Source organism: Equus przewalskii, chromosome 1 (assembly GCF_037783145.1).
Source record: "Equus przewalskii isolate Varuska chromosome 1, EquPr2, whole genome shotgun sequence".
NCBI classification, from domain to species: Eukaryota; Metazoa; Chordata; class Mammalia; order Perissodactyla; family Equidae; genus Equus; species Equus przewalskii.
In genome coordinates this window covers 29,974,359-30,001,521 of record NC_091831.1, presented here as the reverse complement: position 1 = coordinate 30,001,521, position 27,163 = coordinate 29,974,359, and the positions used below count along the sequence as shown (strand labels likewise).

At 41.6% G+C, this 27,163-nt stretch overlaps 3 protein-coding genes across 18 annotated transcripts in view; 2 read left to right on the top strand and 1 right to left on the bottom strand.

Annotated features, from left to right (window-relative positions):
- Positions 1-7,983, top strand: part of ENTPD7 (ectonucleoside triphosphate diphosphohydrolase 7) — a 44,720-nt gene extending 36,737 nt beyond the window's left edge. For 2 of the 4 annotated variants that reach the window (XR_011522677.1, XR_011522678.1), the window contains exon 14: positions 1,128-3,613. Coding sequence is in view for 2 of the 4 variants with exons in the window: in XM_070559506.1 (XP_070415607.1) it covers positions 1,128-1,359 (232 nt within the window). In the remaining 2 variants the exon portion in view is untranslated. Of the gene's footprint in view, positions 1-1,127 lie in introns of all 4 variants that reach the window. The other 2 variants (XM_070559506.1, XM_070559510.1) reach the window with 1 other exon arrangement.
- Positions 7,641-25,439, bottom strand: COX15 (cytochrome c oxidase assembly homolog COX15). 4 transcript variants are annotated; one of them, XM_008538431.2, is made up of 10 exons: positions 25,175-25,396; positions 22,388-22,578; positions 20,592-20,714; positions 20,119-20,305; positions 18,043-18,210; positions 16,724-16,774; positions 15,909-15,990; positions 13,706-13,860; positions 12,010-12,123; positions 7,641-10,974 (listed from the first exon to the last, which is right to left on the bottom strand). In XM_008538431.2, the coding sequence occupies exons 1-10, from the start codon at positions 25,262-25,264 to the stop codon at positions 10,843-10,845; spliced, it is 1,293 nt and encodes a 430-aa protein (XP_008536653.1). In that variant the 5' UTR covers positions 25,265-25,396; the 3' UTR covers positions 7,641-10,842. The 4 variants fall into 4 exon arrangements, with proteins under 4 accessions (XP_008536653.1, XP_008536655.1, XP_008536654.1 ...); XM_008538433.2 differs by having other exon boundaries at positions 12,010-12,095; XM_008538432.2 differs by lacking the exon at positions 16,724-16,774 and having other exon boundaries at positions 25,175-25,439.
- The window catches only part of CUTC (cutC copper transporter), a 54,713-nt gene continuing 52,947 nt past the window's right edge, over positions 25,398-27,163 (top strand). For 6 of the 10 annotated variants that reach the window (XR_011522768.1, XR_011522767.1, XR_011522765.1 and 3 more), the window contains exon 1: positions 25,398-25,626. Coding sequence is in view for 2 of the 10 variants with exons in the window: in XM_008538434.2 (XP_008536656.1) it covers positions 25,566-25,626 (61 nt within the window). In the remaining 8 variants the exon portion in view is untranslated. The remainder of the gene's footprint in view (positions 25,627-27,163) is intronic. The other 4 variants (XR_011522772.1, XR_011522770.1, XR_011522769.1 and 1 more) reach the window with 1 other exon arrangement.

Genomic DNA, 27,163 nt, shown 5'->3' with positions numbered 1-27,163 from the left:
AGATATTTGGGATAATTTTTAGGTACTGTCTCCCCTGGATTATTTCAGATAAACTAAGATGAATTCTTAATCTTTGGTGCCTGTTTCTCTACACTTGATACTGTCAGAAGCCAGGCAGGTGATCAAAGTGAGAGAGGGGAACTGGAGAGCATGTGCCCCAGGGCTGATTCCTGTCATGCAGAAGTGCTGTCCCAGGATCTGCCCATCTCATGTGTCAGAGAAGCCAGAAATCCATATTTTATATGCAGTCTTTCAGTGGAGATTGACAGTTTTAAGAAACACTGAAGGTCAAATGAAACAAAAATGGATCTTGTATCTGGACCACAGAGAGGGGCTTCTGTTCCAGACAGGCAGACTACTGCACTTTGGTTTACCTGGCTCTTAATTTTTTTCCAGATTATAAGACAGTTGATCAGGTGACAGCTTTCTTTAGATATAGCCTAAATCCTCAGAAAGCACAGCAACTTTTTTTATTTTTTTGGTGAGGAAGATTTGCCCTGAGCTAACATCTGTTGCCCATCTTCCTCTTTTTTTTTTTGCTTGAGGAAGGTTGTCCCTGAGCTCACATCTGTGCCAGTCTTCCTCTGTTTTGTATGTGGGTTGCCACCACAGCATGGCTGTCGAGTGGAGTAAGTCTGCTCCTGGGATTCGAACCTGTGAACCCGGGCTGCTGCAATGGACCACGTGCCACGGGGCTGGCCCCAGCAACTTTTTTAAAGATTTAGATATACAGTACTCTGATTTCTTGAGTGCATTCAGGGGCCACCCTATTCTCATTAGTATCATATTTTATAGACTCTATAGGCCAGAGTGGAATGGGGTCACTGTTGAGACTTATGTTGCAGATGATCAGTCTTGCCTTACTGTTCATTTGTTTGGCCTCTCATTTTGCCCCCAGATTCTGCGTAGGCCTGTGAGGCCCCCTCTGTAGGCCGGGGGAAGGTACGGGAGGAATCACATGGCAGCCTGGGGGTTGGGGACGTTCTTCGCCTCTGCTTCTGTGGAGCTGATATCATAGCATGTTTATATGGATAGAATAATTAGGCTAACACCACTGGACCTTTTAAATTAGCATGAATGTTTCTCTCGGACACTAACATTCCTTTCTTCCTTCAAACTCTTCCTAGGGATCTACGGCAGGAAGGTGTCCGACAGGCCCACGGCAGCTGGTTCCGTCTCTCCTTTGTCTACAACCACTATCTCTTCTTCGCCTGCATTCTGGTGGTGCTACTGGCCATCATCCTGTACCTTTTGCGGCTACGCCGAATTCACCACCGACAAACTCGAGCCTCAGCACCACTGGACATGCTGTGGATCGAAGAGGTGGTGCCCATGATTGGGGAACAGGTGGGGCCATGAGGCTGGACAAGGACTAAAGAAGCTTCAGTACCCAGAGTCGCTGCTCATCGAATTCCACCACTTTCTTGTACTAGCCTCGGATGCTGCTTTGCCTGACCTTGTGGATATTTGGCCCTGGAATTTCTACTTTAATTTCTGCTTTAACTCCTTCTCAATATCCAGGTCCTCTTCTCTGAGAGGAGCTGTAATTTAGTCTGTGAAGAACTAAATAATGAGAGATTGGTGCTAACAAAGGGGACCAACCTCCGTCCAGTTGAAGCATGCTTCTTCTCCTTTATCTGAGAGGTCTGGTGTGTTCCTAGGATCTAGATTTTTCTCCCCTTGCTAAAGCATGAAGTTTGGCATCAGGCACCCTGGAAGCCTGGTTAAAACCAAACTTGCAGCATCTGATATAAAGCCGGAGACATTCTAGCAAGTGCAGCAGCCCCTTCTTTCTCTGTAACAGAGAGATCATTTATGTGGAGATCCACAGCCTTTGATAGGGATCCAAGATCTTTGCAGTTCATTGGAATAGATATGAATTTCAAGGCAACCAAAATAACACAGTTTCCTTGCTTACTTGACAAAGAAGCCATTATGAGTGTGGTTCAAGATGCCTGACAGTGTTGCTGATGTTAGTTTGTGATTGTAAGAGGTTACAATCCCTTCTAAGTGAATGGTCCATTGAAGATTCTGACAATACGTTATCTGATGTCTAGTATGACCAGGATAGAAAGTTTTTCCATGTCTGTGTGCCTCACAGGCTTTTTGGGCATTAATTTTCCTTTTTGAGCCTTAAGTGTGCTTGTAGGATGGAGAAACTGTGATGGGGCCTGGAGACCTGGATTTGTCTGGTTTCAGGTCGCTATCCTCTAGGCCTATTTTTATGAGCCCTTAGGCCATAACATTCAAAAAGAGTTCCTTTATTTCACTGCTAAGATCAGTATGTAGTTTGGGAAGGGATGTATTTGAGTTTTTTTTTAAGAATGGAAGAACAATATCCGGAGAGTGGGCAAAGGCAATAAAATCCAAGCTCTTATTGATTAATGTTTTCCTGAGAAATAGAAATTTTCTCAATTTGACTTGGAATGTCTGAAAAGAAACAAATTCTAAACTTTGGAATAAATAGATAAATCTGTCAATAAGCCACCTGGCAACTTTCAGAATGCTTGTTAAGAGATTGCTCAGTCACAAACAGCATTTCCATTAATGAGGAGAGAGGAAAAGCCATATAATTACGTTTTCCTTCACTACCCTTCAGAGCTTTGCTCCTCGTCTACAGTTAGCCTTTCAATTACATGAGGATTTCTTTTTCATCAACTCCTGCCTTTCTTAATGGAGTCTTCCTTATACTCTACCCTTTCCTATACGTAGCCTTGAATGTCCTGCCCAAGCGTATGCTCCCAGGGTTGAAGTAGCTTTCTCTTCTTTCGTGTCACCTTTGATTTCTAGAATTAGATGAGTAGAGAAAAAGGTTCCTGAATTTAAAGGAAAAAAAAGTGGAATTCTTAAAAAATAAATCTCATACTTGGAGTGGAAAGGAATGAAATGCTTCTCAAAAGAGAGAAAAAGAAATCAAGACCCTCCTAGAAATAAACTGAGATGAAAATAAGTATAGCGACCTTTGCTTGGTTGATCAAAATATAGCAAGTCTTGAATTGTTTTCAAATTAGATAAAAATGGACCTAGCAAAGAGTCTTACAGTTTTTCTTTGGAAATATTTTTTACTTTTCATTAGGGCTCATGTCACAGCAATTTCCTTTAGTTTTTAAGACTTCTAAATTGCCTTGATTTTCTTTGACTTCTTATTATCTTTGTGTCTCTGTGAGTGAGCCCTTGCCTTATGGATGCTGCTTATAAATAATGTCAAAGTGTGTTTTTGCTAGCCGCTGCTACTCAGGTAACTCTTTTCCCCTCACCTGGGTTTCCAAATACTATTTTTGGTTTTCTTGTGAGATCTAGTCAAAAGCTACCTGATTGGCTAACAGTGATCAGATTCATGTGCTCAAAATGAAGTTGAAGTGGGAAGGAGGTAGTGATTAGTCCAGTTTGAAAGCTCTTATTAGTCAAGTTATTCTTCATCCTGGTTATAACAGCTGCCATTTGTTAAGCACTTATTATGTACCAGACACTCTCTTAAAATTGCATGTATATTATTTAATCATTATGACAGCCTTTCAGATTGATGTTACTGTCGTCTTTTTATAGTCCAGAAACTCAGGATACCTACATTTATCACTTTTTCAATATAAATGTATTTCTTATTCTTAATTTATTTTAATTAGTCTTTGAGTTTTTGCTTAATATGTGTTATATCCTGTTTATTATTTTAATATTATCCAGGTTTGTCCTTATTACCATGTGTAAGATTTCTCAGAGTTCCAAGGTATAAAAATAGGAAGGAAAAATTTTTATCATACCCCTCAGAAAAACTGAATATGGTATTGGTTCCTGTGCTTCTTCCAATGCTCCCAATTAATAGATTTTAAATGAAATGTCATTAGCTAGAAACAGAAGCCATTTATTCCTTGCTGAGAGCCAATTACTTAAATATATTGCTTTCTCATAATGAAGTATTCTTTTTTTTTAGTTTTAATTTTTTTGGTGAGGAAGATTGGCCCTAAGCTAACATCTGTTGCCATTCTTCCTCTTTTTGCTTGAGGAAGATTGTCCCTGAGCTAGCATCTGTGCCAGTCTTCCTCTATTTTTTATGTGGGATGCTGCCACACCATGGCTTGATGAGTGGTGTGTAGGTCTATGCCTGGGATCCAAACCTGCGAACCCCAGGCTGCTGAAGCGGAGTGCGCAAACTTAACCACTACACCACAGGGCCAGTCCCAGAAATATTCTTGCTTATAGAATCAGATAGTCTAGCTTGCCCTTAACCCGTTTTTAGCCTCAGTTTTTAAAGATTTTTAAAGATTTCTATTTTCTATTTTCATTTCTGCATTTTGAGTGGTTTCCCTGTGAAAATAATTATAGTTTCATAAAATTCACATTCCACTGGTTCCTTTAATCTTACCAGCCAGTCTTCTTGATAACAGCACCAGTGAAATGGAACTGTTTCAGTACTTTCGTTATTAGTGAGACAGGTCACAAATGTCAAAGTCAGAGTCAGTGGCTTATAGGAGTGATGCTTTATTAGTCCTATGATGGCACAACCCACCACTTTTGTCGGAATTTTTGTCACTAGAACATAATGAAAATTATATAATACTCAATTATATGGCATTATGTTCACTTAAGTTGCAGTAAACTCTGAGCCAAATTATACCATCTTTCTCTCTGTACCTTAGCTCGATTTTTCTGGTCTAGGAAATTTTAATCACTTTCTACCAACCTTGTATTCATTCCTCTAATGTCATTCAAAGTATTCTGCCTCTCCCCTCGTCAGCCTAAGAGCTTCTTTTAATTTCAAAGGCCTTAGGCAGTGATTATCGAAATGTGGTTGAATGAAAGTCTGCCATGCACTTGCGAAGCTAGTCTTTTTAGGCATTAACATTTATTATCACATCCATATTTACCTTTTTGAAATAAAATAACTTATTTCTCACCAGTGTTATCTAAATAGATGCCCCTCCCTATCACTCCTATTCTCATAGTTTCGTGTTTTGCTTTTTGTCAGGAATGAAAGACAATGGGTGGATTGATTTAGGGGAAAGAACACTGGACTTCACCAACAGCAGACTTGGATTCTAGTCCTGGCTTTGTCGTTAACCAGCTCTGGCATGCCAGACAAGTCACTTCCCTTGTCTGGTTCATTTCGCATCTATAAAATGAGGTGGCCAGACAAGATCATCTGAGGCCAGTTCCAAAAGGAGACCCACTGGCCTAAGGAACTAAAGGCAGGAAAAAAGGTAGAAAAGTGATATAGTTTCAGGAAGATGATTTTGGCCTCTGGTTTAGAAAACCAGGCCGCCCTAAAGAGCCAGTGATCACCTCCTGCCTTATCCATAGTCCCTGACATTAAGGTTGATGGGAATGGAGTTTCTAACAGCAATCAATATACATAAATTTCAGAAGTTGAGATTTTTAAAGCTGGGATTTTAGAGGTCTTCTGGTTAATCCACTTGATTTTATGGATGATAAAATTGAGGCCCAGAGTGGTAATATGTGCAAAGTCACAGTGAGTGGCTTCCTGGGTCCAGGTTTCTCTGTTCTCTGTACCACAGACACACACGCCACTTTGACAGCTACAATGAAATGCTCAGAATCTTCCCACAAGATTGTGTATTTCAAGAGAATCTATTCTTTATAACACAGCTGGCTGCAACTAACCATGCCCGATCTTTATACCTGCTTCTGATATTCATTTGTGATTGCTTTGCTCACATTTAGGAATGAAATATGAAAGAAATACTTCATTAGAAATAGTACCAAGTTTTCACTGCATCTATTCTAGCTTCAGTATTTAGTATTTAAAAATTTTAGATATCTCTTTTAAACAACTTGCTTAATTTTGTACAAATTTCTTAACCACAGCATCCAAGCAATTCATATGATGCTTACAATCTAAATTATTTAAGGTATAAATGCCTGTTAAATCTACCTCATTATACTTAATGAGTATAATTGGTTGTAATTCTTGGGCAGTTCCCAGACTTCCTGACTGAACAGAGCGCTGTTTCTTTTTGCTGTCTTTAAACTTCTTTTCAGACTAATTCAGAACTAGTATCTAATTTCCCTTTTTGCTGTGGTGACATAACTTCAATTGGGATTAAGCAGTAAGGAAGAAGTAGCAGTGGATGTTTTAAATGCTCCCATACTAGTCTCTCAGGTGATACTAGTTTGAGTCTGGCTGCTTTCAGTCCTGCCACCGGGGCCATATCCTTCTGTCAAACGTGAGGATTTTCTTGGTGTTACAAAAAATATTTTTTAAAAAACGAGGACTTTTTTTATATCCTAATAGGCTTCCCTTGTATTATTACACGTGTTTCCCTTTTGCCCTAATATTTCATTATTTCTTAGTTTGTCAGTACTGTTATTAGGGGGACAGAGGAGGAATAATGCATCCATTGGTCAGTTTGTTTCTCTGAAAGTCTGAGCAATAAGGAGATCCTTTTATTTGTAAAACTGAATCATTACTCATACTATAAGGGCTTTCTACTTTTAAAATGTATTCAATCATTGCTTGCCATTTTTTATAAAAACCAAAGTTGAAAAAATTTCTGAATCACAGGATGTTTATAGCCACACATGCAAGATTTCAGGCAAACATGAAGACCTGTCTGCTCCTGACCTCCTTTTTAAGTAGAGCGGCCACTCGTATACCCTTGGGCAGCCCACCACTTCCTTCCCCACCACCACCCCACTTCTCCAGTGTAAGGTAGCTGATACTTTCCTAAGCAGCCCCTCCTACAGAGCCTTGCCAGAGTTTGGCCTGTTAAGACTGCGGGTGATGGAGGCTCTGCCCCTTATTAGCTTCATAGAAGGCTTTCTCTGCGAGCAAAGATTCCAAATACTTTGATTTCTGCCATTATGTTGTGTTCGAAATTGTCATTCCACAATTGCCCTTTAGTTGAAGCCCTGAAGTACAGACCTTGTCTCCTCCATCATTTCTGCCTTGAGCGATGGTCTCTACTGTGTGTTGAAAGGTATCATTTTATTATGATCCACAACTAGAGACTCCCTTCTTGGTTAAAATAAACCAAAGGCTGCCTGTAATGTATCACTTTCAGGAGTTGCTAAGATTATGTTTTTCTAGGGGCTGCCCTGGTGGCACAGCGGTTAAGTTCGCACATTCCACATCTCGGCGGCCTGGGGTTCGCTGGTTCAGATCCTGGGTGTGGACATGGCATGGCGTGGCAAGCCATGCTGTAGCAGGCGTCCCACGTATAAAGTAGAGGAAGATGGGCATGGATGTTAGCTCAGGGCCAGTCTTCCTCAGCAAAAAGAGGAGGATTGGCAGTAGTTAGCTCAGGGCTAATCTTCCTTAAAAAAACAAAGATTATGTTTTTCTTATGCTTCACATTAAATAATTTTGCTGAACAGTCCTTAAAATTCTCACTGATAAATACTGTTAAATCAGTGAACATTGAACAAAATGTGCAATGCATACTAGAGAGGGGATGTATTCCCCCATATGCAGGGACATGGGTATATATATGTGTTACATATCCCAATATATAACCCACCATTCATTCCAGGACTGGAAGGATGGCTGCAGATAAACTGGTTATCCTAATATAATGATCATCAGACTTGGTCTTTGCAACCAGCATCACTTTAGGCAGTAGCTAATCGTTACCCCTGCCACAGTGGACAGCATTTGTCAGTGTAAGTCAAAGACAAAAACTTCTGGGTTAAGAAAGCCAGGTATTTTAATTTCCCTTGATGTTTTAAAAACAACTGACAGAATTGTTGAAAGACCTTTGAAAATATTAAGGCAAACTAATTTTCCAGGTATGTGATGAATTATTTTGAAAGAGGTGGCTGGGACATCAACCTGTAATCATTCATTTTCCATTCATTCATGCAACATTTGGTATGTGGCTGGTGCTGGGAATAATGCAAACATAAAAATAATTCAGATAATCTCCATTCACCAGAAGCTTGTGGATAGGCATAATACAGTTATATAGCTAAATGTAACCAGATGTTTTTCCAAACTTATTATCTTTAATAAAAGAAAAATGAAGTAAAACATCTGAAACTTATTTTATTCATCTGTTGCTACTTTGTTGGCCAGAACTGTAGAAACATTAGCATATAATTCTTTGGTTGGACTGAACTGCCCTCTGCTGACTCAGTGATTAACTAAGGACAACCTTAGTTTGGGGATCAGGAGATGATGGTACAACGACCCGCCCCAGTGACTGCAGTACCCTCTTTCAAGAATTCTATCTGCAAGAGCTGATAACCTGTTACCATACTAACAGGATCAACACAGCGGATTAAATGAGAGAGGGTGGCCTGGAAATTCCGAGGGAATGGGAATAAGCTGGTCAAAATTTTCTAAGGTAACTAGGCTATCAGGGCCTAGGCCAAGGGTTCCTAAACTTGTCTGCACATAGGACTCACCTGGGGAATTTAAAAATACAGCTATTACTGCTTCCAGAGATTGTGATTTAATTGGTCTTGGGTGAGGTTTGGGCTTAGGATTTTTAAAGATTCTAATCTTGCAGCTGGGAATCACCTAGCAACAGCATAAGCCCCAGGGTCCAGGACTTTAAAAACCAAAGACACCTGTCTACTTCTGTTTTTCTAAGAACCACTTGAGAATGGTACACTGTAGGTCACACTGAAACTCAGAGAATATTGGAGTTGAAAGGGAACTGAGATCATCTAGTCCAGAGATTGTAAATGGGCAAACCTTAGGTCATTTATGGCTCCCAGATGTGTTCAGCCTGCATAATCTTCTAAAAAACTTAAAATTAGTTGCCAACACTTGAGAGCTTTCACATACAAATCTAGATGTTTGGCTTCTTTAAAAAATCAGAGTTGACAACCCTGGACCTGCAGAGCAGCAACAGGCCAGAGCTCAGCAGCAGTTTAGCCCCTAAGCTGGGGCACCTGCACTCCAGTGTGCCACTGTCTCCACCAGCCTGATCCTAATGAGCAACTGATTTGGTCCAACTTACACTTAACTTCTACAAAACCGAAAACTAGCTTTCGGCAACTTTCACCCATTGCTCCCAGGCCTGCAGCACAAAGGAAGCTCATTCCTTCTGCATGAGAGGGCTTCAGCTTCTCAAGGACAGGAATCTTGCTCTCTCTCCAAATGTTCTCCTCCAGCGAAATATCCCTGTGATATGGGTCCTGGACTCCTCACCATCTTGGTCGCCTCTCCTGGATGCATACTTTGTGTCAGTGTACTCCTTAAATTTGGTACCCAGAGTGAAATGCCAGCACTGGCACTGAGGTATTCTGACTATGGCTGTGACAATTCTATTAATAAAATCTGAAACACCATTAATTTTTATTAGTGTCATTACATTGGTTGTTCGAGTCTGTGGCCAACTGAAATCCCTAAGTCTTTTTTATATGAAATGACATGAAGCCAGGTTTCTCCACCCCAAATTTATACAACCTATTTACTTCAAATGAGGATGTTACATTTATAATCTGTTTAATTCCATCTTTATGGTGTCACTCGGGAACTGTTTTGAGTTGTGACCGTCATCTATTATATTAGCAACGTTGAGTTGTTCCATCCTCAAATCCGATCTTTCTGATGGCTTCATCCAAATTACTGATTTAAAATAAAATTAAGTTGAATAAGACAAAGCCCTGTGAAATATCAAAAGACCAAAATCATATCAACTCATTAATCTACCATTTGTTTAAATATCTGAATAGACGTCCATGTACTACACCAGCAAGGCCATATTTTTCTTATCCACAAGGCTGTTAGGAAACCCTTTCAGGAAGTGATTTATACGATCTTTTCCATTCACCTGACCTAGTGATGCAACAGCACTATCAAAAGAGAAACTACGTTAGTGCTTGATGCATCCAAGTGGGTTACTGGTGATTATGTCCTTTCTAAGTACTTACAAACTGGTTTGCTGCCATATAGACATTAAGCTTGTCAAAATCTACCCTTTCCCCATTTTTGAAAATCAGGATTCTGGAAGACATAGCTATTTCTTGCTGAAGGCTATCTGGCTACTTTAGGGTATGCCAATCATTCCCTTTGAATCTTCACCTGATGGAAGTGAAGTTGAGATCATAAAGAATTTCCACTTGGGCAGAATTCAGGACTCAGGAGGTCAAGGAGACAGACATCATGTACGTACAACCAACATTAAGAAACCGAAGGGCGGCCCTGTGGCCGAGTGGTTAAGTTCGTGCACTTTGCTTCGGCGGCCCAGGGTTTCACGAGTTTGGATCCTGGGCACAGACTTAGCACCATTCATCAAGCCATGCTGAGCTGGCGTCCCACATAGCACAGCCAAAAGGACCTACAACTAGAATATACAATTATGTACTGGGGGGTTTTGGGGAGAAGAAAAAAAAAAAAGAAACCCGAGACACAGCCTATTAAGGAGCAGCAAATGGCAGACATTTCTTTCTCTACATTAAACTTGATTTTCAACCTGAAAAGTAACAAATTTATAAAGGAACCTTGAGCATAACTATATTGACATTCTTCTTTTTCTGCTGAGCAAGATTTGCCCTGAGCTAACATCTGTTGCCAATCTTCCTCTGTTTTTTTTTTGCTTGAGGAAAATTAGCCCCAATCCAACATCTGTGCCAATCTTCCTATACTTTATATGTGGGTCACCACCACAGCATGGCCAACAAGTGGTGTAGGTCTGTGCCTGGGATCCACACTTGTGAACCCAGGCCACCAAACTCAACCACTACGCCATGGGCCAGTCCCACCATATTGACATTCTTGATCCAGCGACTGTCTCAGAAACAAGCAAAGAATTTTAAGTAACTCGACAAATTTGGAAACCACTTGGTATGCCAAGGTCATCCTCTTAGACAAGCCAAGTTCTTGTACTCTGATGAGCTCTCAAAAGCAGTTTCAGTCCTAGAAAGGTGATCCTCTGAGAATTACTTTGGAACTCTCCGGAGTTCGTTCATGAGCCAAAGGGCAACAGTGAGAAGAGCCAGGGAGCCTGACTGGTGAGTGGCAGCCAGAGGAGTTGGCACGTACATCAGCAGAGTGCTAATGCCCAAGCCGGCCTGTTACAAAGGAAAGAGAGAGTAAGCAAAGTAGGAACCACAAATTCAGAGCTGAAATGACTGGGCATCAATAAACGATACATAAACCTCCACCTTCTCCCATCAGAATATTAAAAAAATATACATTTTTAATTTCACAAGTAAATATACTTACAACAAAAATTCAAACAAACAAAAATAAACCTAAAACTCCCCTTAATTCCCCTAAACCCAGTTCCCCTCCCCAAAGACAGCTACTGTTACCAGTTTCTACACGTTTGTACTTTTGTATACATGTTTATAGAGGAACATACAGTTTTGTGCTTTTAAAAAATACACTGTTTTGTCATTTGCTTTTTTTCACTTAACAATATGCATCTTGAGATCTTACTATTTTAAACTGCTGTACAGTATTCCACAGTAGGATACCACAGGCTGGTGTGGTTTTTCTTCTTCTCCTCAAAGCTCCCTGGTACACAGTTGTATATTCTAGTTGTGAGTGCCTCTGGTTGTGCTATATCACTGGTTTAACTATTGAAGTTGTTTCCAATTTTTCACTACCACAGCAATTCTACCATGAATTTCCTCATACAAAGTTCTTTGTGCACTAGAATATCTCTAGGGCAGGCACTAATAGGTCAATTTGCTTAACCAAAGGATTACACATTTAACATTTTAAAAGATGTTGCCAAATTGCTCTCTGAAAAAAGCTATACCAACTCACGCTCTCACCAAGAATATATGAAGGTATCCGTTTTCCTAGACCCATACCAATACCTGATCATCTTTTTTTTCCCCATTTTTTTCTAATCTGACCAGCACAAAACAGCACACATTGTTTTAATTTGCTCTTCTCTGATCATGAGTGAGGCTAAACAGCTTTTCCTATTCATCATTCCTCTTGTGAGAATTGTGTATTGATACCCTTGACTTAATTTCTGGTTATTAATTTTTTAGTTTATTATAAATATTGAAAATATTTTCTCCTAGCCTGTCACCTTTCTTTTTTAACTTTGTTTTGAGGACACCTTCAGACTAAAAAGAAGTGGTTTATACCTGTGTGTATGCCAAAGCTAGCAGAGTCGCTGCTGCCACCTTGGTCCTTCGAGGAAGGGGAATTCTCCGGGAGAGGAAGTAGAGTGCTGTAACGGCAGTAACGGAAGTGATTCCCTGCAGGGAGGAAAGAGCCTCATCAAGCGCCAGGGAGAAACGTCCCACCTCCTGGTTTCTGCTCACCTTACACGTATCTCTTCCAGAACCACCGAGTAACCACTACGCACTCTCCTATCCCAGGCACAGAGAACCACCTGCAGTTCCGCCTCTGCTTGCTCCTCCTCAGTCTCTTCCACGCTCCCCGTCTGCTTGCCACTTAAACCTCACTGTCTTCCGCAGCTCCAGCTACAGTTTCTCCATGTATCACTTTATAAACACTAACTCTCTCCCCATGATCTTATTCACCTTCCAAAGTGGGTATCCCCCAGGTGTGGTCTTCACTTTTTAAATCATTCTTTGCATCCTTATCACTAATTTTATCTCTACTCTAATCCTGTATGTTTAAAGCAGCACATGAGGGTTATTATTGTGACTCCAGGACATGCGGTTATTATTTTCCTGGGCTGTGAGTAGAGAAGGTGGTGGTACTGATAGCTAATGCTAAAAAATGATCTAAAGTTCTATTTTCATTCCCACCCCTTCAGAACTAGGGTGTGGGACTGGCAATAGCGTCTCCTTCCCCCTTCCATGATGTCAAGCCGAGTGTTTTTCTACCACATTTCTACATCTGTCTCATTTCTTTCTTTTCAGAGCTGTCCATGATGACAGTTTCAACCAGACTTTATTTATTCCAAAATGATGTGTGGGGGTGGGGACTGAGCCCACATAAGGTAACTTGCCCACGCCCAGCACTCCCTTTGGATACCTGAGTCCTCTGGACCTCTCTCTTTGGATGTACAACTATCATCTCACAGTCAACATACCTCAGTCTGATGACATCCTCCATCTCTAGCTCAGCACTCATTCCAATAGTCCTATTTCTGTTGATTGTGTTTTAAGCATGCCACAGAAGCTTTCTGGTCTCCTTTGATCTTTCTTCACCTTTATTCCTACAGCCAATCTTCTATTCCTTACAACCTCTCTCAGATTCACCACTCTTCTCAAGCCCCACTCGCTCCATGAAGCCTGGATCCCCATCACTCTCAGCTGCAGTGCTGCAAGAGCACTATTGCCCACTGGTCTCCTTGCTGCTGCTCTTCCCTGCGCCGATTTATCATGCTCAGGTTACCAAGCCAATCTTAACACGACCCAAAGCAGGCCTTTAATAATCATTAGCTTAAATGAAACGAACACTATTTATGATGCTCTTGGCTCCTTCGGTTCTGGTTCAGATTTGATAGCTATGTGTGTGGCAACCACTGTCTTTGCACGCTCTTCTCTATTCAGCTTCATTTATGCTAACATGATTCTGCTATGTGTGTGCAGGATTGAGGAAGGTTATCATTTGTCAGATAGTAAAAGGTACAATTGAACTTTAAGAAGCTGACAGTATCCTGAAAGCCAGAATTTGGTAGGAGGGGTTGTGGGTAATTAGGACAAAAACATCACATCTGAGAGCTGGTACTAAATTTCTTCTAAAAAGAAAAGGAAATCTCATTCCCACTCTACCCTCTCAGTGCTGCCTTCAGGGCATCAGACACCCCAAAGCCTGAGAGAGGCTCCCTGGGCTTAGTAGCCAGTTAACACCAGCCAGACTTACCAGAATCCGGTGATCAAACTGCACCATGGTGGGATTCTCAAAAACATTCCTCAGGATGGGGGAGAATGTAAAGAGATCCTCTGGGATCCAAGATTCTCCCATCTTGGGAAAGGAGTTGTAAACAAGCCCAGCATCCAGTCCTGCCACAAAGGCCCCTGTATCCAAGGTAAATGGCATTTATTAAAATGAGAGAAAGAAGAAACCAAATACTAGTTCTGACACAGAAAAGGTTTATTATCCCAGAGTTAGATAAAAGAGAGAAAAATTAAAAAAAAGATTTAGTAAGGGTTCTCAAAAAGGGACTATACATCACAAACACCATGAGAACTTTAAAAAAAAACAAAAACAGCGCTGGCCCGGTGGCGCAGCAGTTAAGTGCGCACGTTCTGCCTTGGCGGCCCGGGGTTCACTGGTTTGGATCCTGGGTGCGGACATGGCACCAGTTGGCAAAAGCCATGCTGTGGCAGGCGTCCCATGTATAAAGTAGAGGAAGATGGGCGCAGATGTTAGCTCAGGGGCAGCCCTCCTCAGCAAAAAGAGGAGGATTGGCAGTAGTTAGCTCAGGGCTAATCTTCCTCAAAACAAAACAAAAAAAACAAAAACAACTGCATCCTCACCTGCTCCAACCCCAAGATTCTGGCATGCTTCCCCTAAAGGAGCGGAACAGAAACTCTAGAGAGAGGCATATTAGTTTGGAATAATTCCCTTAGTGATTCTGATGCCCTCCTTATCCCCCACAGAGAACTACTGATCTGTTCTGGACATGCTCTTTCCTCAGAAATCTGCATAATTTACTCCTTCACTTCCTCAGGTCTCCACTGAAATGTCACCTCATCAAAGAGATCTCCTCAATGATCCTATATAAGATGGTACTCCTCCAGCTCCCTCTATCCCCTTATCCTGCTTTATTTTTCTTCATAGCACTGAACACCATCTGACATATTATATTTTATTATCTGTCTTCCCCAAGTGCTCAAAAAATGTTTAGGGGCTGGCCCAACAGCATAGTGGTTAAGTCTGTGTACTCTGCTTTGGCAGCCCGGGGTTCAGGGATTCGGATCCCAGGCATGGACCTACACACCACTCGTCAAGCCATACTGTTGTGGTGCCCCACATACAAAACAGAGGAAGACTGGCACAGATGTTAGCTCAGGGGCAATCTTCCTCACAAAAAAAAAAAAAAAAAAATTTGTTGAATGAACACAGAAATGAAAAAAAAACTTATAAACTAAATCCTGGATAAACACATAAAGAGGGTATTCATAAATTAATGATGACTGATCCATTATTTATGATGAAAGAAGATTCAGGGATGTTTAGATCACATTCCTTATTTTTCTAAATGCTATTTATAAAGTCAAAATTCATGCTCTTCCACCAAAAAAGGGGGAGGAGTTGGATGGATCACTGGTTTGATGGTTTTATTTTAAGCAGTGCTGTCCAGTAGAACTTTCTGTGATGATGGAAATGTTCTATAACTGCCATCCAATATAAGAGCTTAGCCACATGTGGCTACTGAGCACTTGAAATGTCGCTGGTGTGACTGAGGAACTAAATTTTAAATTTTATTTAATTTTAATTAATTAAAGTTTAAATAGTCACATGAGGCTGGTGATTATTGTATTGGATAGTGCAGTTCTAGAGTGAGACAGACAGAGGTAGAGGTGTGATTTAAAGAATGAAAAGACCTGGGTTGGTCTCTTTGCAACAATGAATTCCCCACCTTACACTATTTTTGAGGGCAGGCTTTTTGTCCGACCCACCTTGGTGTAACGTAATAATAACGTTTATATAAAAATAACAGCTAACACTTATATAGCTTTTGGTATACGCCAGGTACTGTTCCAAGCACTTCACATATCTTACTCATACTATTATCATCATCCCCATTTCACAGATGAAGTCATTGAGGCCCAGAGAGGTTACACAGCTTGTCCAAGGTCATACAGTTCATAGGTGGTGAAGACAGGATTTGAAGTGAGGCAATCTGGATCCAGGTAAATGCTCAATATTTTTGTTCAACTGACTGGAAAGCAGGATTTTTGGAAGGGAGGAAGGAATAGAAAACAGAGTGAAGATGGTGGGTATGAGAGAGGAAGATGTGAAAGGAAAATAATATGATGCAAGAAGGGCAAAACATAAGCAAGAGATCCCACCTGAGAGTGGGATGAAAACAGGCCACCTGTGATGAGAAGAGGCCCACCTGAGAGAGCCGTAAGGAACACTAGGCCTGCTGTTCCATGAGCGAATCGTCTCAACCACAGGAGCTGACGGGTTTCAGGCAACTAAATAAGGAAGGAAAATCATCAGATAAACCGTACTGCAGAACTACGAGAGGCCGCAAAGATCTCTAAGGCCAAACCCAAGTGACCATCTTAAGTCAGATCTTCTCGGACCCTTGGACTAGGTTAAATACTCCAAGCAGACAGTCTGTTCTAACATTGCATCATATTTTACTAAATTTATATATTTACTATCTGTCCTCCCTGCTATCCTGTAAGTTTTGTGAAGGCAGGAACCACCATCTGTCTTGGTATGACAGTAATCCTAGCCCAGTGCTTGGCACGTAGGAACTCAGTACGAATCTGCTCAATAACTGAATGATTTGCATTGTTCAGGGGAAAAATGCTTCACTGTGGTTGAAATGATATGGCTGAAGATATAGGACTGGATTTTCATGTTGTGTGTGACATTTAGTGCTTAACAAATATAGTCAGAATTAAATTGCATAAACTGCCTAGAGTGGGGATTCTTGCATTTAGTGTTTTTGGTAAAGTCAAATCTTTTTTTTAATTTTTACTAGAACCAACTTCTGATACTAATCAGTGAATCAACAAATATTTATTAAGAATTTTATAAACAGGTAATCATAAAGATACAAAGGAGTTAAGTCAGAGTGCTGCCCTCAAACAGTTTACAATCTAGTATGTGAAGAGTTAGGTATCATTACTAAGATACTGTACAGTATATCAGCGCTGTCCAACAGAACTTTCTGTGATGATGGAAATGTTCTATTACCTGTACTGCCCAATATGTGGCTAACAAGGACTTGAAACGAGGCGAGAGCAACTGAAAATTAAATAAAAAGTTAATTTTACTTAAAGTAAATAACGGTTTGTTTAAATAAAGTTAATTCTATTTCATTTTAAGTAATTAAAATTTAAATAGCCACATGTAGCTAGTAGCTACTGTGTTAGACAGCATAGGACTATATGTTTGACTATCATCTCAAATCCTTTCTGTAATTAGGGGAATAGAAATAAATAAAAAGAGAAAAACAATTAATTGATAATTAAAAAGTCATTGGTAACCTTTCAGAGTACCAATTCAGTGGAGTGTGTTTAGGAGTGTGTGGTATTAAGTATGGGGGTGAACGTGTAGGTGCGTATGTACAGGGATGGGTGGGAAGCCAGATGAGAAGAACTGAAAAGAAAGAAGGCATTGTCAGGAAGTACAGCTACAGATGTAAGCAATTCATTTAGAAGTTTGGCTTTGAAAGTCAGAAAAACAAGAATTATTCAGATGTAGACTGTCTACTATACCAATGTGTCAATTCCATCTGGCTTTCCTGCGGGGAGGACTGCCAGGTCAACCACTCCCATCCTTAGTGGGATCCAGGCTACTGGTTCCAAGTCCCTACTGGATGATTCTACTTCAAAGTCCTACTGTCATCTCAAACTTTACTCCATGAGATTATCCAGGCCAATCATGACTTTAATACGTAAAATAATACTCATTTTTTAAAAAACTAGATAAATTACTATTTTCCTTCAATCAGCATACAGAGAAAATACTTTCAGGCAAGATCACCAAGGTTTATTATATTGTTAGATCTGATGAATGGCAGATCCCCATCTAAAGAACAAACAACCCAACGAGGCTCTTGTACACCACCAAAGGTCCAGAAATAGCTCTCATGCTGGCTTTCCTCACCTCGCCATCCGCCCTCCCTCTGGGAGTCAGAAGTAAAGTGGTTGGGATAGCTCTTGTTGTTGGTACTCTTCCCCACTTTTCCTAAAATTCATGTTTTCACCTTTCCCAATAGGCAATACTGACAAAATATTCTGGCTCCTATCCTACTAATTCTTCTTTGAATGAGTTGCTCCAGCTCAAAAGAATAATTGCAAATTTTACTCTATAGTCTCAAAGCTAACCCAAAATTTAAAGTTCAATGTTTCTCTAAACTTTCATTATATCTAGCTTCTGGTAAATTGGTAAATGTTACTAAGGGAAAGTGTGCATTTTGACTTATAACTTCCCATTAGAACCAGAATTTCCATTTCTCTGCCTCTATCAGCATTTGTGCAGATGTGGTAACAACATAGACTGACTTTTACCTTGTGCTGAGGGAGCAGCAGTGAGAGTGAGGTCCACAAGCTGGCGCAGTAAAGAACAAGGGCTGACCCCAGGTGGGCAGCAAGGCGGTACTGACTGACCCGAGGGATGTCATGGGAGTCTGGTTTTTCTTCTAATCCACTTTTCACCATATACCATCCCAACAGACCCTAGAACCAAAAAGAGAAGAGGCAAATAAAATAAGGTTGAAACTGTCTATTCAACTTTAATCTCTGAGAACCTGTGCTATCAATGATCGGGGATACTCCCTACATGGCCCCTCCTTTCCATACCCTCTCCGATTCCCAGTATCCCAGGAATGAGGGCCTATCCACATTTCCACATATAGCATCGCAAATACTTAACCACTGTTTAGACTAACATTTTATTGACGTATAAGCCAAATATAAAAAGTGCAAAAAAGCATATCTGTGGGCAAAACCTTGCAAATACTTGATATAATTTAACATTATGTAAGACAGTAAAACATAAAAAGAGTTGTTTCTATTAAAACTAGATTGAATGCTTTGGAAAAGCTTGACAAAGATAATTGCTTAAACACAATTACTGTCAAGTTAGCTGGGAAGAGACATAAAACTTTTGGTGGAGAAGTCATAAAAAGCTGGAAGGCTTTGCAGGCAGAATGCTTTGTTCCCACTCCCCTTTAAAGAAAATGAAACGAAGTTAATAGTTTATGCGGGTGCAAGAGATCTGACGCTGAACGCCAATTGGAGGACTCAAAGAACAGGCCTTAGCTCTGTTAAAAAAAGGTAATGAAAGTACATGTTTCAGTCTGAAAGATTAAGTATGTGTTATTATTCTATGATTCTCTGCTGTAACTGACTTTTTTGACTTTTTCAACTAACCAAACAACTGTCAGTTCCAATCATATCATATCAGGTAATAGCCTTTTCAACCCCACCATCCCAAGGCGGTAGAATCATGTCAAAGAGGTGAGATTCTGCCACCTCTTCTAAATACATACTTCTCTGGAAATCTTTCTGGGCAATTCTTTCCCCCTTCACCATTACCCTGGATCAAATTATCTTGATTTCATCGGCATAGGACATTGGAAGATGGAGGAGGATACAGTGTGATTTGCCAGCCCTCACCTTCTTCCTCCCATAACCCTATCAGCCATCTTCAAATTTTAGTGGTTTTTTCCCCCCATTCTAAAACAAACTTTCATTTTGTTTCACTTCCCCTCCCCTAGTTTCCATTAGACTTTTATTAATGTCTAACTCTTAACTATTTCTATTGTCTCTATTTCATCTCTTCCATCTTCCTCCTTAATTCCTTCTAAATGGTTCATATTCTTACCATTTCTGAATTAACCAATTCACTTCCTCCTGATGAAATTGTGGTATTTCTTTGATGCTCTGATACTCTCCCTTAGGGCCTGTATACCCTGACCCAAATACTCATATGTGTCTTCTCTAGTAATCCTTTTCTTGGCTGTCAGTCTCACCTAACCCCTTAACTCTAGGAGTCATTCAAAGCTCTTTTCCTTAAGAGGAGTTAAACTTATGTGGTTTTAATCACCATTTATACTTGAATATCTCTCAGCTACATCTGTCTTCTAAGATCCTTCATCCCACAAAATGTTTCTCTCTTTTGCAGTTTTCCTATTTGCTTTGGTCGCCATTCTAGCACAGAGATCCCACTTCCCCATGGAGCAAGCCAGTTAGAAAAAGGGAGGAGATGAGAACCAGGAGGAGAGCCCTGATGGGAAAGAAACTCTAATTCTTGTGACACAAAAATATATTTATTGAGTACTTACTGATTCCAGGCATTAAACTAAGTACTTTATAGGCATGATCTCATTTACTACACACACAAACCAAATGGTAGGCCCTATTATTATGCCTGTTTTCAGGTAAAGGAAACACAGCCTACAGAGATTAGACAACTCGCCCTACTAAATGGCAGAGGCAGGCCTTGAAGCCAGGCCTGTGACACTAAAACCCATGCTCTTACCCACTCTGTTATACGGCTTCAAAGATTATTTCCTTAAAAAACAATGCCAACTAGGAAGCTCCTGTGAGCATCTCTGGTTTCCCCAACTTGAATAATCTCACCTGGAAGCAGACTAAACCACAGAGGGCAAGAACACGTCCTTTCATGGCGCGGCTGAGCCAGCCCTTTCTCCAAAAGTAGGCAGCAGGCAGGATGTATACGAGGCCTACAAGACGACCCCACATTCGGTGGGAGTACTCCATGTACCAGATGAACTTGAATTCTGCCAATGTCATATCATGATTCAAGCTGGGTGAAAAGGGAAGTCAAAAAAGAAGAGGAAACATCCATCTGATTTTTATTTCCCAGTGGAATGCAGGAACATTCTCAGTCTTAAAGCTTGATAGGTCTGCCCTCTTCCTCATCAGTGACCTCAGGGTTGCTTTGGAAGTGGGGGTTTAAGAGTAGGGAGCTCACTAAATATAACTGAGCTGATATTAAGAAATAATAGAATCTAATCATTCTGAAATGTTTAAATAAGCAAAAGACTGAGTGGGCCTAATGGGATGTTTACCTGATTTTCTACAGCACTTACATTTTAAATTCTGGAAATTGCTGGTATTTTTGGAATTCTGCTTCCCATTCCTCTTGGTTTGTAGGTGGCTTCATCTCCTTTATTAAATGCCAATCTACCATCGAGAGGCCAGACTCTGTCAACCTTAGGATAGGAAAGAAATTTGAGTGTGTGTGTACACGCACAGGCAAGTGTGCACATGAGCGCACAATGCTGATCATAAAGGTTTACAGCACCAAGTGGATCTGAACTCAGCCCCTCTAAAGGCAGACACATTATTTCATTGTTTCCTCTTTTGACATCTTCTTCTCTTCTTAGTGCTTAGAATTTTGTCAGAAACAGCAGCCATCAGGTATAATTTTCTTTACCCCCTTATTCTCTCAATCCTCTCATTAAATTCTTCCTACTTCTTTCTTTTATTAGCATTCCTTGACAGGCAATCAACCCTTAGACCAAAGAAATTTGCCCTAAATGCATAACCAACATTATTTACACAGAGAAGAGAAATTTGTTATAGGTATAAAATGGTTTAGGTTCTTGAGTGAATTTAAAGACGACAAAACTCAAATTTGTTGCAGTTTCTCATAACAGCCTATATAATGCATAAGTTATTTTGAAATAAGGGCACAGGGAATGTGGAGAGAATGTGAGGAACACATACTTTATTAAAACAGGAAGGACTTTCACCAAAAGGAGTTAGAGTTCCTAAACTAAAAGGCTGATTTTAGGCCTGATGCAGGAAATGTATAAGATGAGCCTGGAACATCTTATTATCCAGAAAGCAACGAATCAAAGGTCCTGTCAAAAAGACCCTGGAACCAATTTGAAGAGGTTCCCACTGACTAAAGATGGGACAATTTGAGCAAATCATCCTCATTGCCATGGACGGAAACATATCAAATATGGTTAAACCTATGAGCTCATGATGATACTTAAAAACTCAAACCCTTTATTGGCTACCTTTGGAAGATGGCTGGGAATCAATTTATTATTTTGAAAAATTGGTAAATAAAGGGAAAGAATCAAGTATTTATCCTGCCTTTCAAACTGTACCTTAGGAATAACCAATTTTTTGATGAGGGAAAGTTTCTTTTTAGAGTTGAGGTAATAAAATATCACAATTTTGCAACTCTAAAGAAATAATGGATCTATGCAATGATCATCAATGGCTGTTGATCTAACAGACACCAGATATTTATGAATGTATAATCACCTCTGAAGTATTTTGCTCCTCTGCCCCCACCCTCAATCTGATCAAGCCATTACCAGATTACAGAAAACACAGGGGACAATGGGACATGTTAAACATCATCACAAGTGTGCAATTAGCAAAACCCAGACTGTGGGAAACTCCATGGATAAATGACTCGGGTTTCTTCAACAAAAAACTGCCAATGGTGGTGAGGGGGTGGAGGGAGGAGTACAATCTAAATCTATAAACTCTCTTTATAGGTTTAAATAGATCTGAGAGGTACACGAACCAATTGTGATGTATGGAACTTATTTGGGTTTAATTCAAACAAACTGTACAAAAATTTTTGAGACAAATTTGAACTCTGATTGTAGGCGGAAAATATACACAAACAATGCACGGCTAACAGTTAAGACCTAAACGAGTTCTTGTGAAGGGCTCCTACTAATAAAACCCTAAACCATTCTATGGCAGGGTAAGCCGTCAAACACGTTCCCTCTCTAGGCCGGTTTCTGCATGTGAAAAACGAGGGAGCTAGATGATTCCTAGGGTCCCTTCCCCCTCAGTCATCCTGTGCCTCTACTCATGACCCAAATAGCTAACCCACTATGAGCAAATTACTCACCTAGTTACTCCACCAAGAATAACTGCTCCAGCCACTGTTCCACTGCAGACCAGGAGCCATCGGCCCACCACCCGCTCAGCAGCCTTTGAGGGAAGGGACACTGTACCCCTTCCGGCTTGCAAGGCTACTTCAGAGACGGTGCTGTATTGACCTGGCCTCAAGGGACGGCTGATCCCACAGCTGCAACCACACTAAGGATCAAGACAGACAAATTACAACTGGAGAAATAGGGAAAGACTTCCCTCTACTGCTACTCACACTCAATCCCACTCTGTCTGGAGTCAAGTCCCCTGAGTGGCCACATCTCACTGCCCTGGTAAATCATCATCTCTTAACTGGATTACTGCAACCACCTCCCAACTGGTTTTCCTGCCTCTACACTTGGCCTTACTCCAAGCCATCCCCACACTACAAAAACCTTCTGGTCTCTGCATACTTCCCCCAGACTTAACTCTACACCTAGATATGGATTATTTTCTTTCTCTGGTGGGTCTTTAAACATGATTTCCGACGGGGACACTACTTGTCCCCTGATTGACAATACTTACTGCAGACCTCAGCTTAGATGTCATTTCCTTTGAGAAATGTTCCCAGATATTCCCAGGCCTGCAACAGGTCACTCTCACAGCACTGTGTACCTCCCCTATCACAGTGCTTAACACACTGCAATGTACCTTCAGGTTCACTTGTCTCTATCTCCCACTAAGCTCTGAGCTGGGGGACAGCAGTGTCTCATCTGGTCAGTCTAGCTCTTTCCCTCCTGCTACTTTTGTTTCAAACAGTTCCCTGACATAACAAGACCTTAATAAAGACTTGACAAATGAATTACAGGTGAATAAACTGTGCCTGCCTCCAGGGAAGGAGCCTTTTGGTACAGTAGTCTTTTGGTACAGTACAGTTTCACTTTCAGCAGTTTCAGCTACCCACAGTCTACCATAGTCCAAAAACATTAAATGGAAAATTCCAGAAATAAACAATTCATTAAGTTTTAAATTGCAAGCCACTCTGAGCAACATTATGAAATCTCGCTTGGCCCACTCCATCCTGCCTGAGATGTGGGTCACCCCTTTGTCCAAGGATCCATGCTGCATATGGTACCCATCTGTTAGTCACTTAGGAGCTGTCTTGGTTATCAGATTGACTATCGAGGTATTGCAGTGCTTGTGTTCAAGTAACTCTTATTTTACTTAATAATGGCCCCAAAGCTCAAGAGTAATGATGCTGGCAATTCGGATGTGCCAAAGAGAAGCTGTCAAATGCTTCCTCTAAGTGAAAAGGTGAAAGTTCTCAACTTAATAAGGAAAAAAATCATATGCTGAGGTTCCTAAGATCCACGGTAACTTTTCTTACAGTATATTGTTACAATTAGTTGTTGTTAATCTCTTACTGTGCCCAATGTATAAATTAAACTTTATCATAGGTATGTACATACAGGAAAAAACATAGTACAGATCCTCCTTGACTTACAATGGAGTTACGTCCAGATAAACCAATAGTAACCTGAAAATATAATAAGGCAAAAATGCATTTAAGGGCCAGCCCTGGTGGCCTAGTGGTTAAGTTTGGTGTATTCCACTTTGGCAGCCTGGGTTTGGTTCCAGGCGCAGACTTACACCACATCTGTCAGTGGCTATGCTATGGTGGCAGCTCACACACCAAAAGAGGAAGACTGGCAGCGGGTGTTAGCTCAAGGCGAATCTTCCTCAGTAAAAAAGGGAAAAAGAAATGCATTTAATACACCTAACCTACCAAACATCACAGCTTAGCCTAGCCTACCCCAAACATGCTGAGAACACTTCCATTAGCCTAAAGTTGGGCAAAAGCATCTAACACAAAGCCTATTTTATAATAAAGTATTGGAAAATCTCACATAACTTATTGAATACTATATTGAGAGTGAAAAAACAGAAGTGTTATTGGTACAGAATGGTTGTAACTGTATTGGTTGTTTATGCCTGGCTGACTGGGAGTTGTGGCTTGTTACCACTGCCCAGCATTACACGAGAGTATCATACTGCATATTGCTAGCCCACAAAAATACCAAAATTAAAAATTAGAAGTACGGTTTCTACTGAATGCATATTGCTTTCAAACCACGGCAAAGTCGAAAAAGTCTTAAGTGAATCATCATACATCGGGAACTGTCTGTACATATAGGGTTCAGAACTATTCCCGGTTTCAGGCATCCACTGGGGATCTTGGAACATATCCCTTGAGGATAAAGGGGGACTTATCTTTCGCTTCCCAGTTCCTAACACACAATAATCCCTCGATAATTATTAGTCAAGGGATAGTCAAGGGAATACACGCCCTCTTCCTACTCTGAGAGGCCAAAGAACCATTTTTGGTTTCCTGCTTCTAATTAACTTTAGACAACTAAGCCTCAATTTCCTTCTTTGTAGAATGGAGTTACAGCCCCTAACCTGACTACCTGTAGGCTCTTAGCAAAAATCAAATATATGGGTAAAAATTACTGAGCTTTTACTATGTGCTAAGCGCTCGATGTACATTAAATTATCTAATCCGCACAACTTTATGAAGTAAGCATTGCTGTTATCCCCATTTTACAGATGGGGAAATTGAGACACAGAAAGATTAACTCGGCTAATATCACACAGCTAGTAAGTAGTAGGTGCGGACTTGAACTCTGGGGCTCTGGGCACAAGGAAACGCGTTGTGAACTCTAAGGAGCTACGGAAACGTGATATGAGGTTATCTGTTCTCTTTTTCCATGCCCTTTCACCCCATGCCCGCTTACGAGACTCAGAGCCCGCTGCGATGCGGTACCTGTGCTCTAGGCGCCGCCCTAGGAACCAGGAGCCGGAGACACGGGCTCCCCATCAAGGCCTTCAGGGGCGGAGAGAGTAATCGCTGCATACTGAGGACAGCGCACGGCCGCCGCCTCCACGCTCCAGCGGTCTGATGTCTCTTCTCTCCGCCACCGAAGAGAGAAGCACTTCCGGGTTACGCTGCGGGAGCCCCTCCTGCTCAGACGCCAGCGGCGAACAGTGACTGCGCCTGCGCTAGCGACTCGGCTTTCGCGGGGGCTGCTGGGGCGTGGACATCGGGGACGCGCAGGGGCGCGAGCGGCTAGGAGGACGCGCTTCTTTGGTCGCGCGCGCCGCAACCCGGGCCCTGAGTGGAACCCGAAGACGCACGAGGGAGGACCGGGTCGAGCATGAAGAGGCAGGGGGCCTCCTCCGAGCGGAAACGGGCGCGGATGCCGTCCGGGAAGGCCGGTGCGGAAGGGGGCGGGGAGGGGGCGCTCGGCCCAGTTCGCTCTGAGGGGCGGGCCTGCGAGGGTTCTGACCGGTGGATTAGTGGCGAGTTCCTCGGACTAGTTTCCCCGTCTGCTCACAGCCCGCTGCGCGGCACCTTCTCTTAGTCCGGCTTGAAACGTGTGGAGACGGGGCCCTGAGAAGGGCGTGTAGCGAGAGCGGCCGGGCTCCGGAGCCCGATGCGTGGGTTCGAATCCTGGCGCCACCGCGTACCGTCGTGCGGCCGTGTTCCAGTTGAACTCTCAGCCTCACGTTTCCCATCGCCGCGCCAGGAGCCGGTGCCCCCTCACGGCGCGCTGCGGCAGTCGAGCGCGGAGCGCAGTGCCCAGCCTGTGGTGACCGCTCGGGATCCTTTAGCAGCTAAGGCGGGGGGCGGGGCTTGTCCCCAAAACCAGCCAGCTACCGAACGGCAGAGCCTGTGGCTGCCGCAAGTCCCGAGTTCTTCCTGCCACGCCAGGGTAGGATGGGAATTTGGCACATCCTTCCTCCGTGAGCTCTTGGTTCCTCCCAGCCGGGGGTCCTCAAACTTTTTGATGTCAGGACCCCTTTACTCTTCTAAAAATTGAGAACCTCAAAGACCTTTTATTTATACAGGTTAAATCTGTCAATGTTGACCGTATTAGAAATTCAAACAAATTTTAAAAATGTTTATTAATTAACTCGAAAATAACCATAATAAACCCATTACGTGTTAACACAAATAACATTTTTTATTGAAAAATAACTACTTTCCTAACCGGAAAAAAAAATAGAAGAGTGCCAGTGTTTTGTATTTTTGCAGATGTCTTTACTATCTGGCATACTGGAATTCCCATACGTGGATTCTCACACGTGCTCCCGCATTCAATCTGACGTGTCAGGTAGCCTCCGGAAAACTCCACTTGTGAGAGAACCAGAGTGAAAAAAGGCAGATAAAGTCTTAGTATTATTTTGAAAGTAGTTTTCGCTGCACAGAGTCTGAAAGAGTCTTAGAAGCCCCCAGAGATGACTGGGCTACCACACTTTGAGAACTGCTGCTCCAAACAAGTGTCTTCTTTAATCCCTGCAAATAACATTTTTTAGGACAACTGCCTTACTCAGCCTCCTGTGTAGCTTTTTGTGTACATCCTCTCCCTCTCTTGGCCAAAGTCGTTTTTTATGTGAGGCAAATGGTACCCCTGCAGCATTGTCCGGTTAGATAGATCTGGCAGCTGAGGTGGGTGGCTGTGGGAAAACTCATGGAATTAATGCAGTGCTGTTGATGAAGAGCACAGAGCCGCACTTCACTCTTTCACAGTTTGAGACTGATGCCCTTCTTTTAAATTAATGAGGCAGTTGCAATTTGATGTTAGCAGATGATAGATTTTTTAATTTTCAAATTAAATGCTTTTTAAAAACATCATAAAAGCAATATTGAGTAGAAAAAGACCGAGCAATATAGACAATTAAAAAGAAGAAAGTAAAAATTCCAAATCCCACCACCTAATAGTAACCATTATTAGTATGTGGTGAACATTTT

Bases quoted from the DNA above. Each gene is read 5' to 3' on its own strand.
- COX15 (XM_008538431.2), bottom strand. From the start codon at position 25,264: ATGCAGCGATTACTCTCTCCGCCCCTGAAGGCCTTGATGGGGAGCCCG. The intron at 20,306-20,591 runs GTAAGTGCTGTA...CTTTTCACCCAG, and splicing joins CAATTTCCAGAATTTAAAAT to CTTGAATCATGATATGACAT. The intron at 15,991-16,723 runs GTAATAGAACAT...TTCCTTATTTAG, and splicing joins CCACATATTGGGCAGTACAG to TTGCCTGAAACCCGTCAGCT.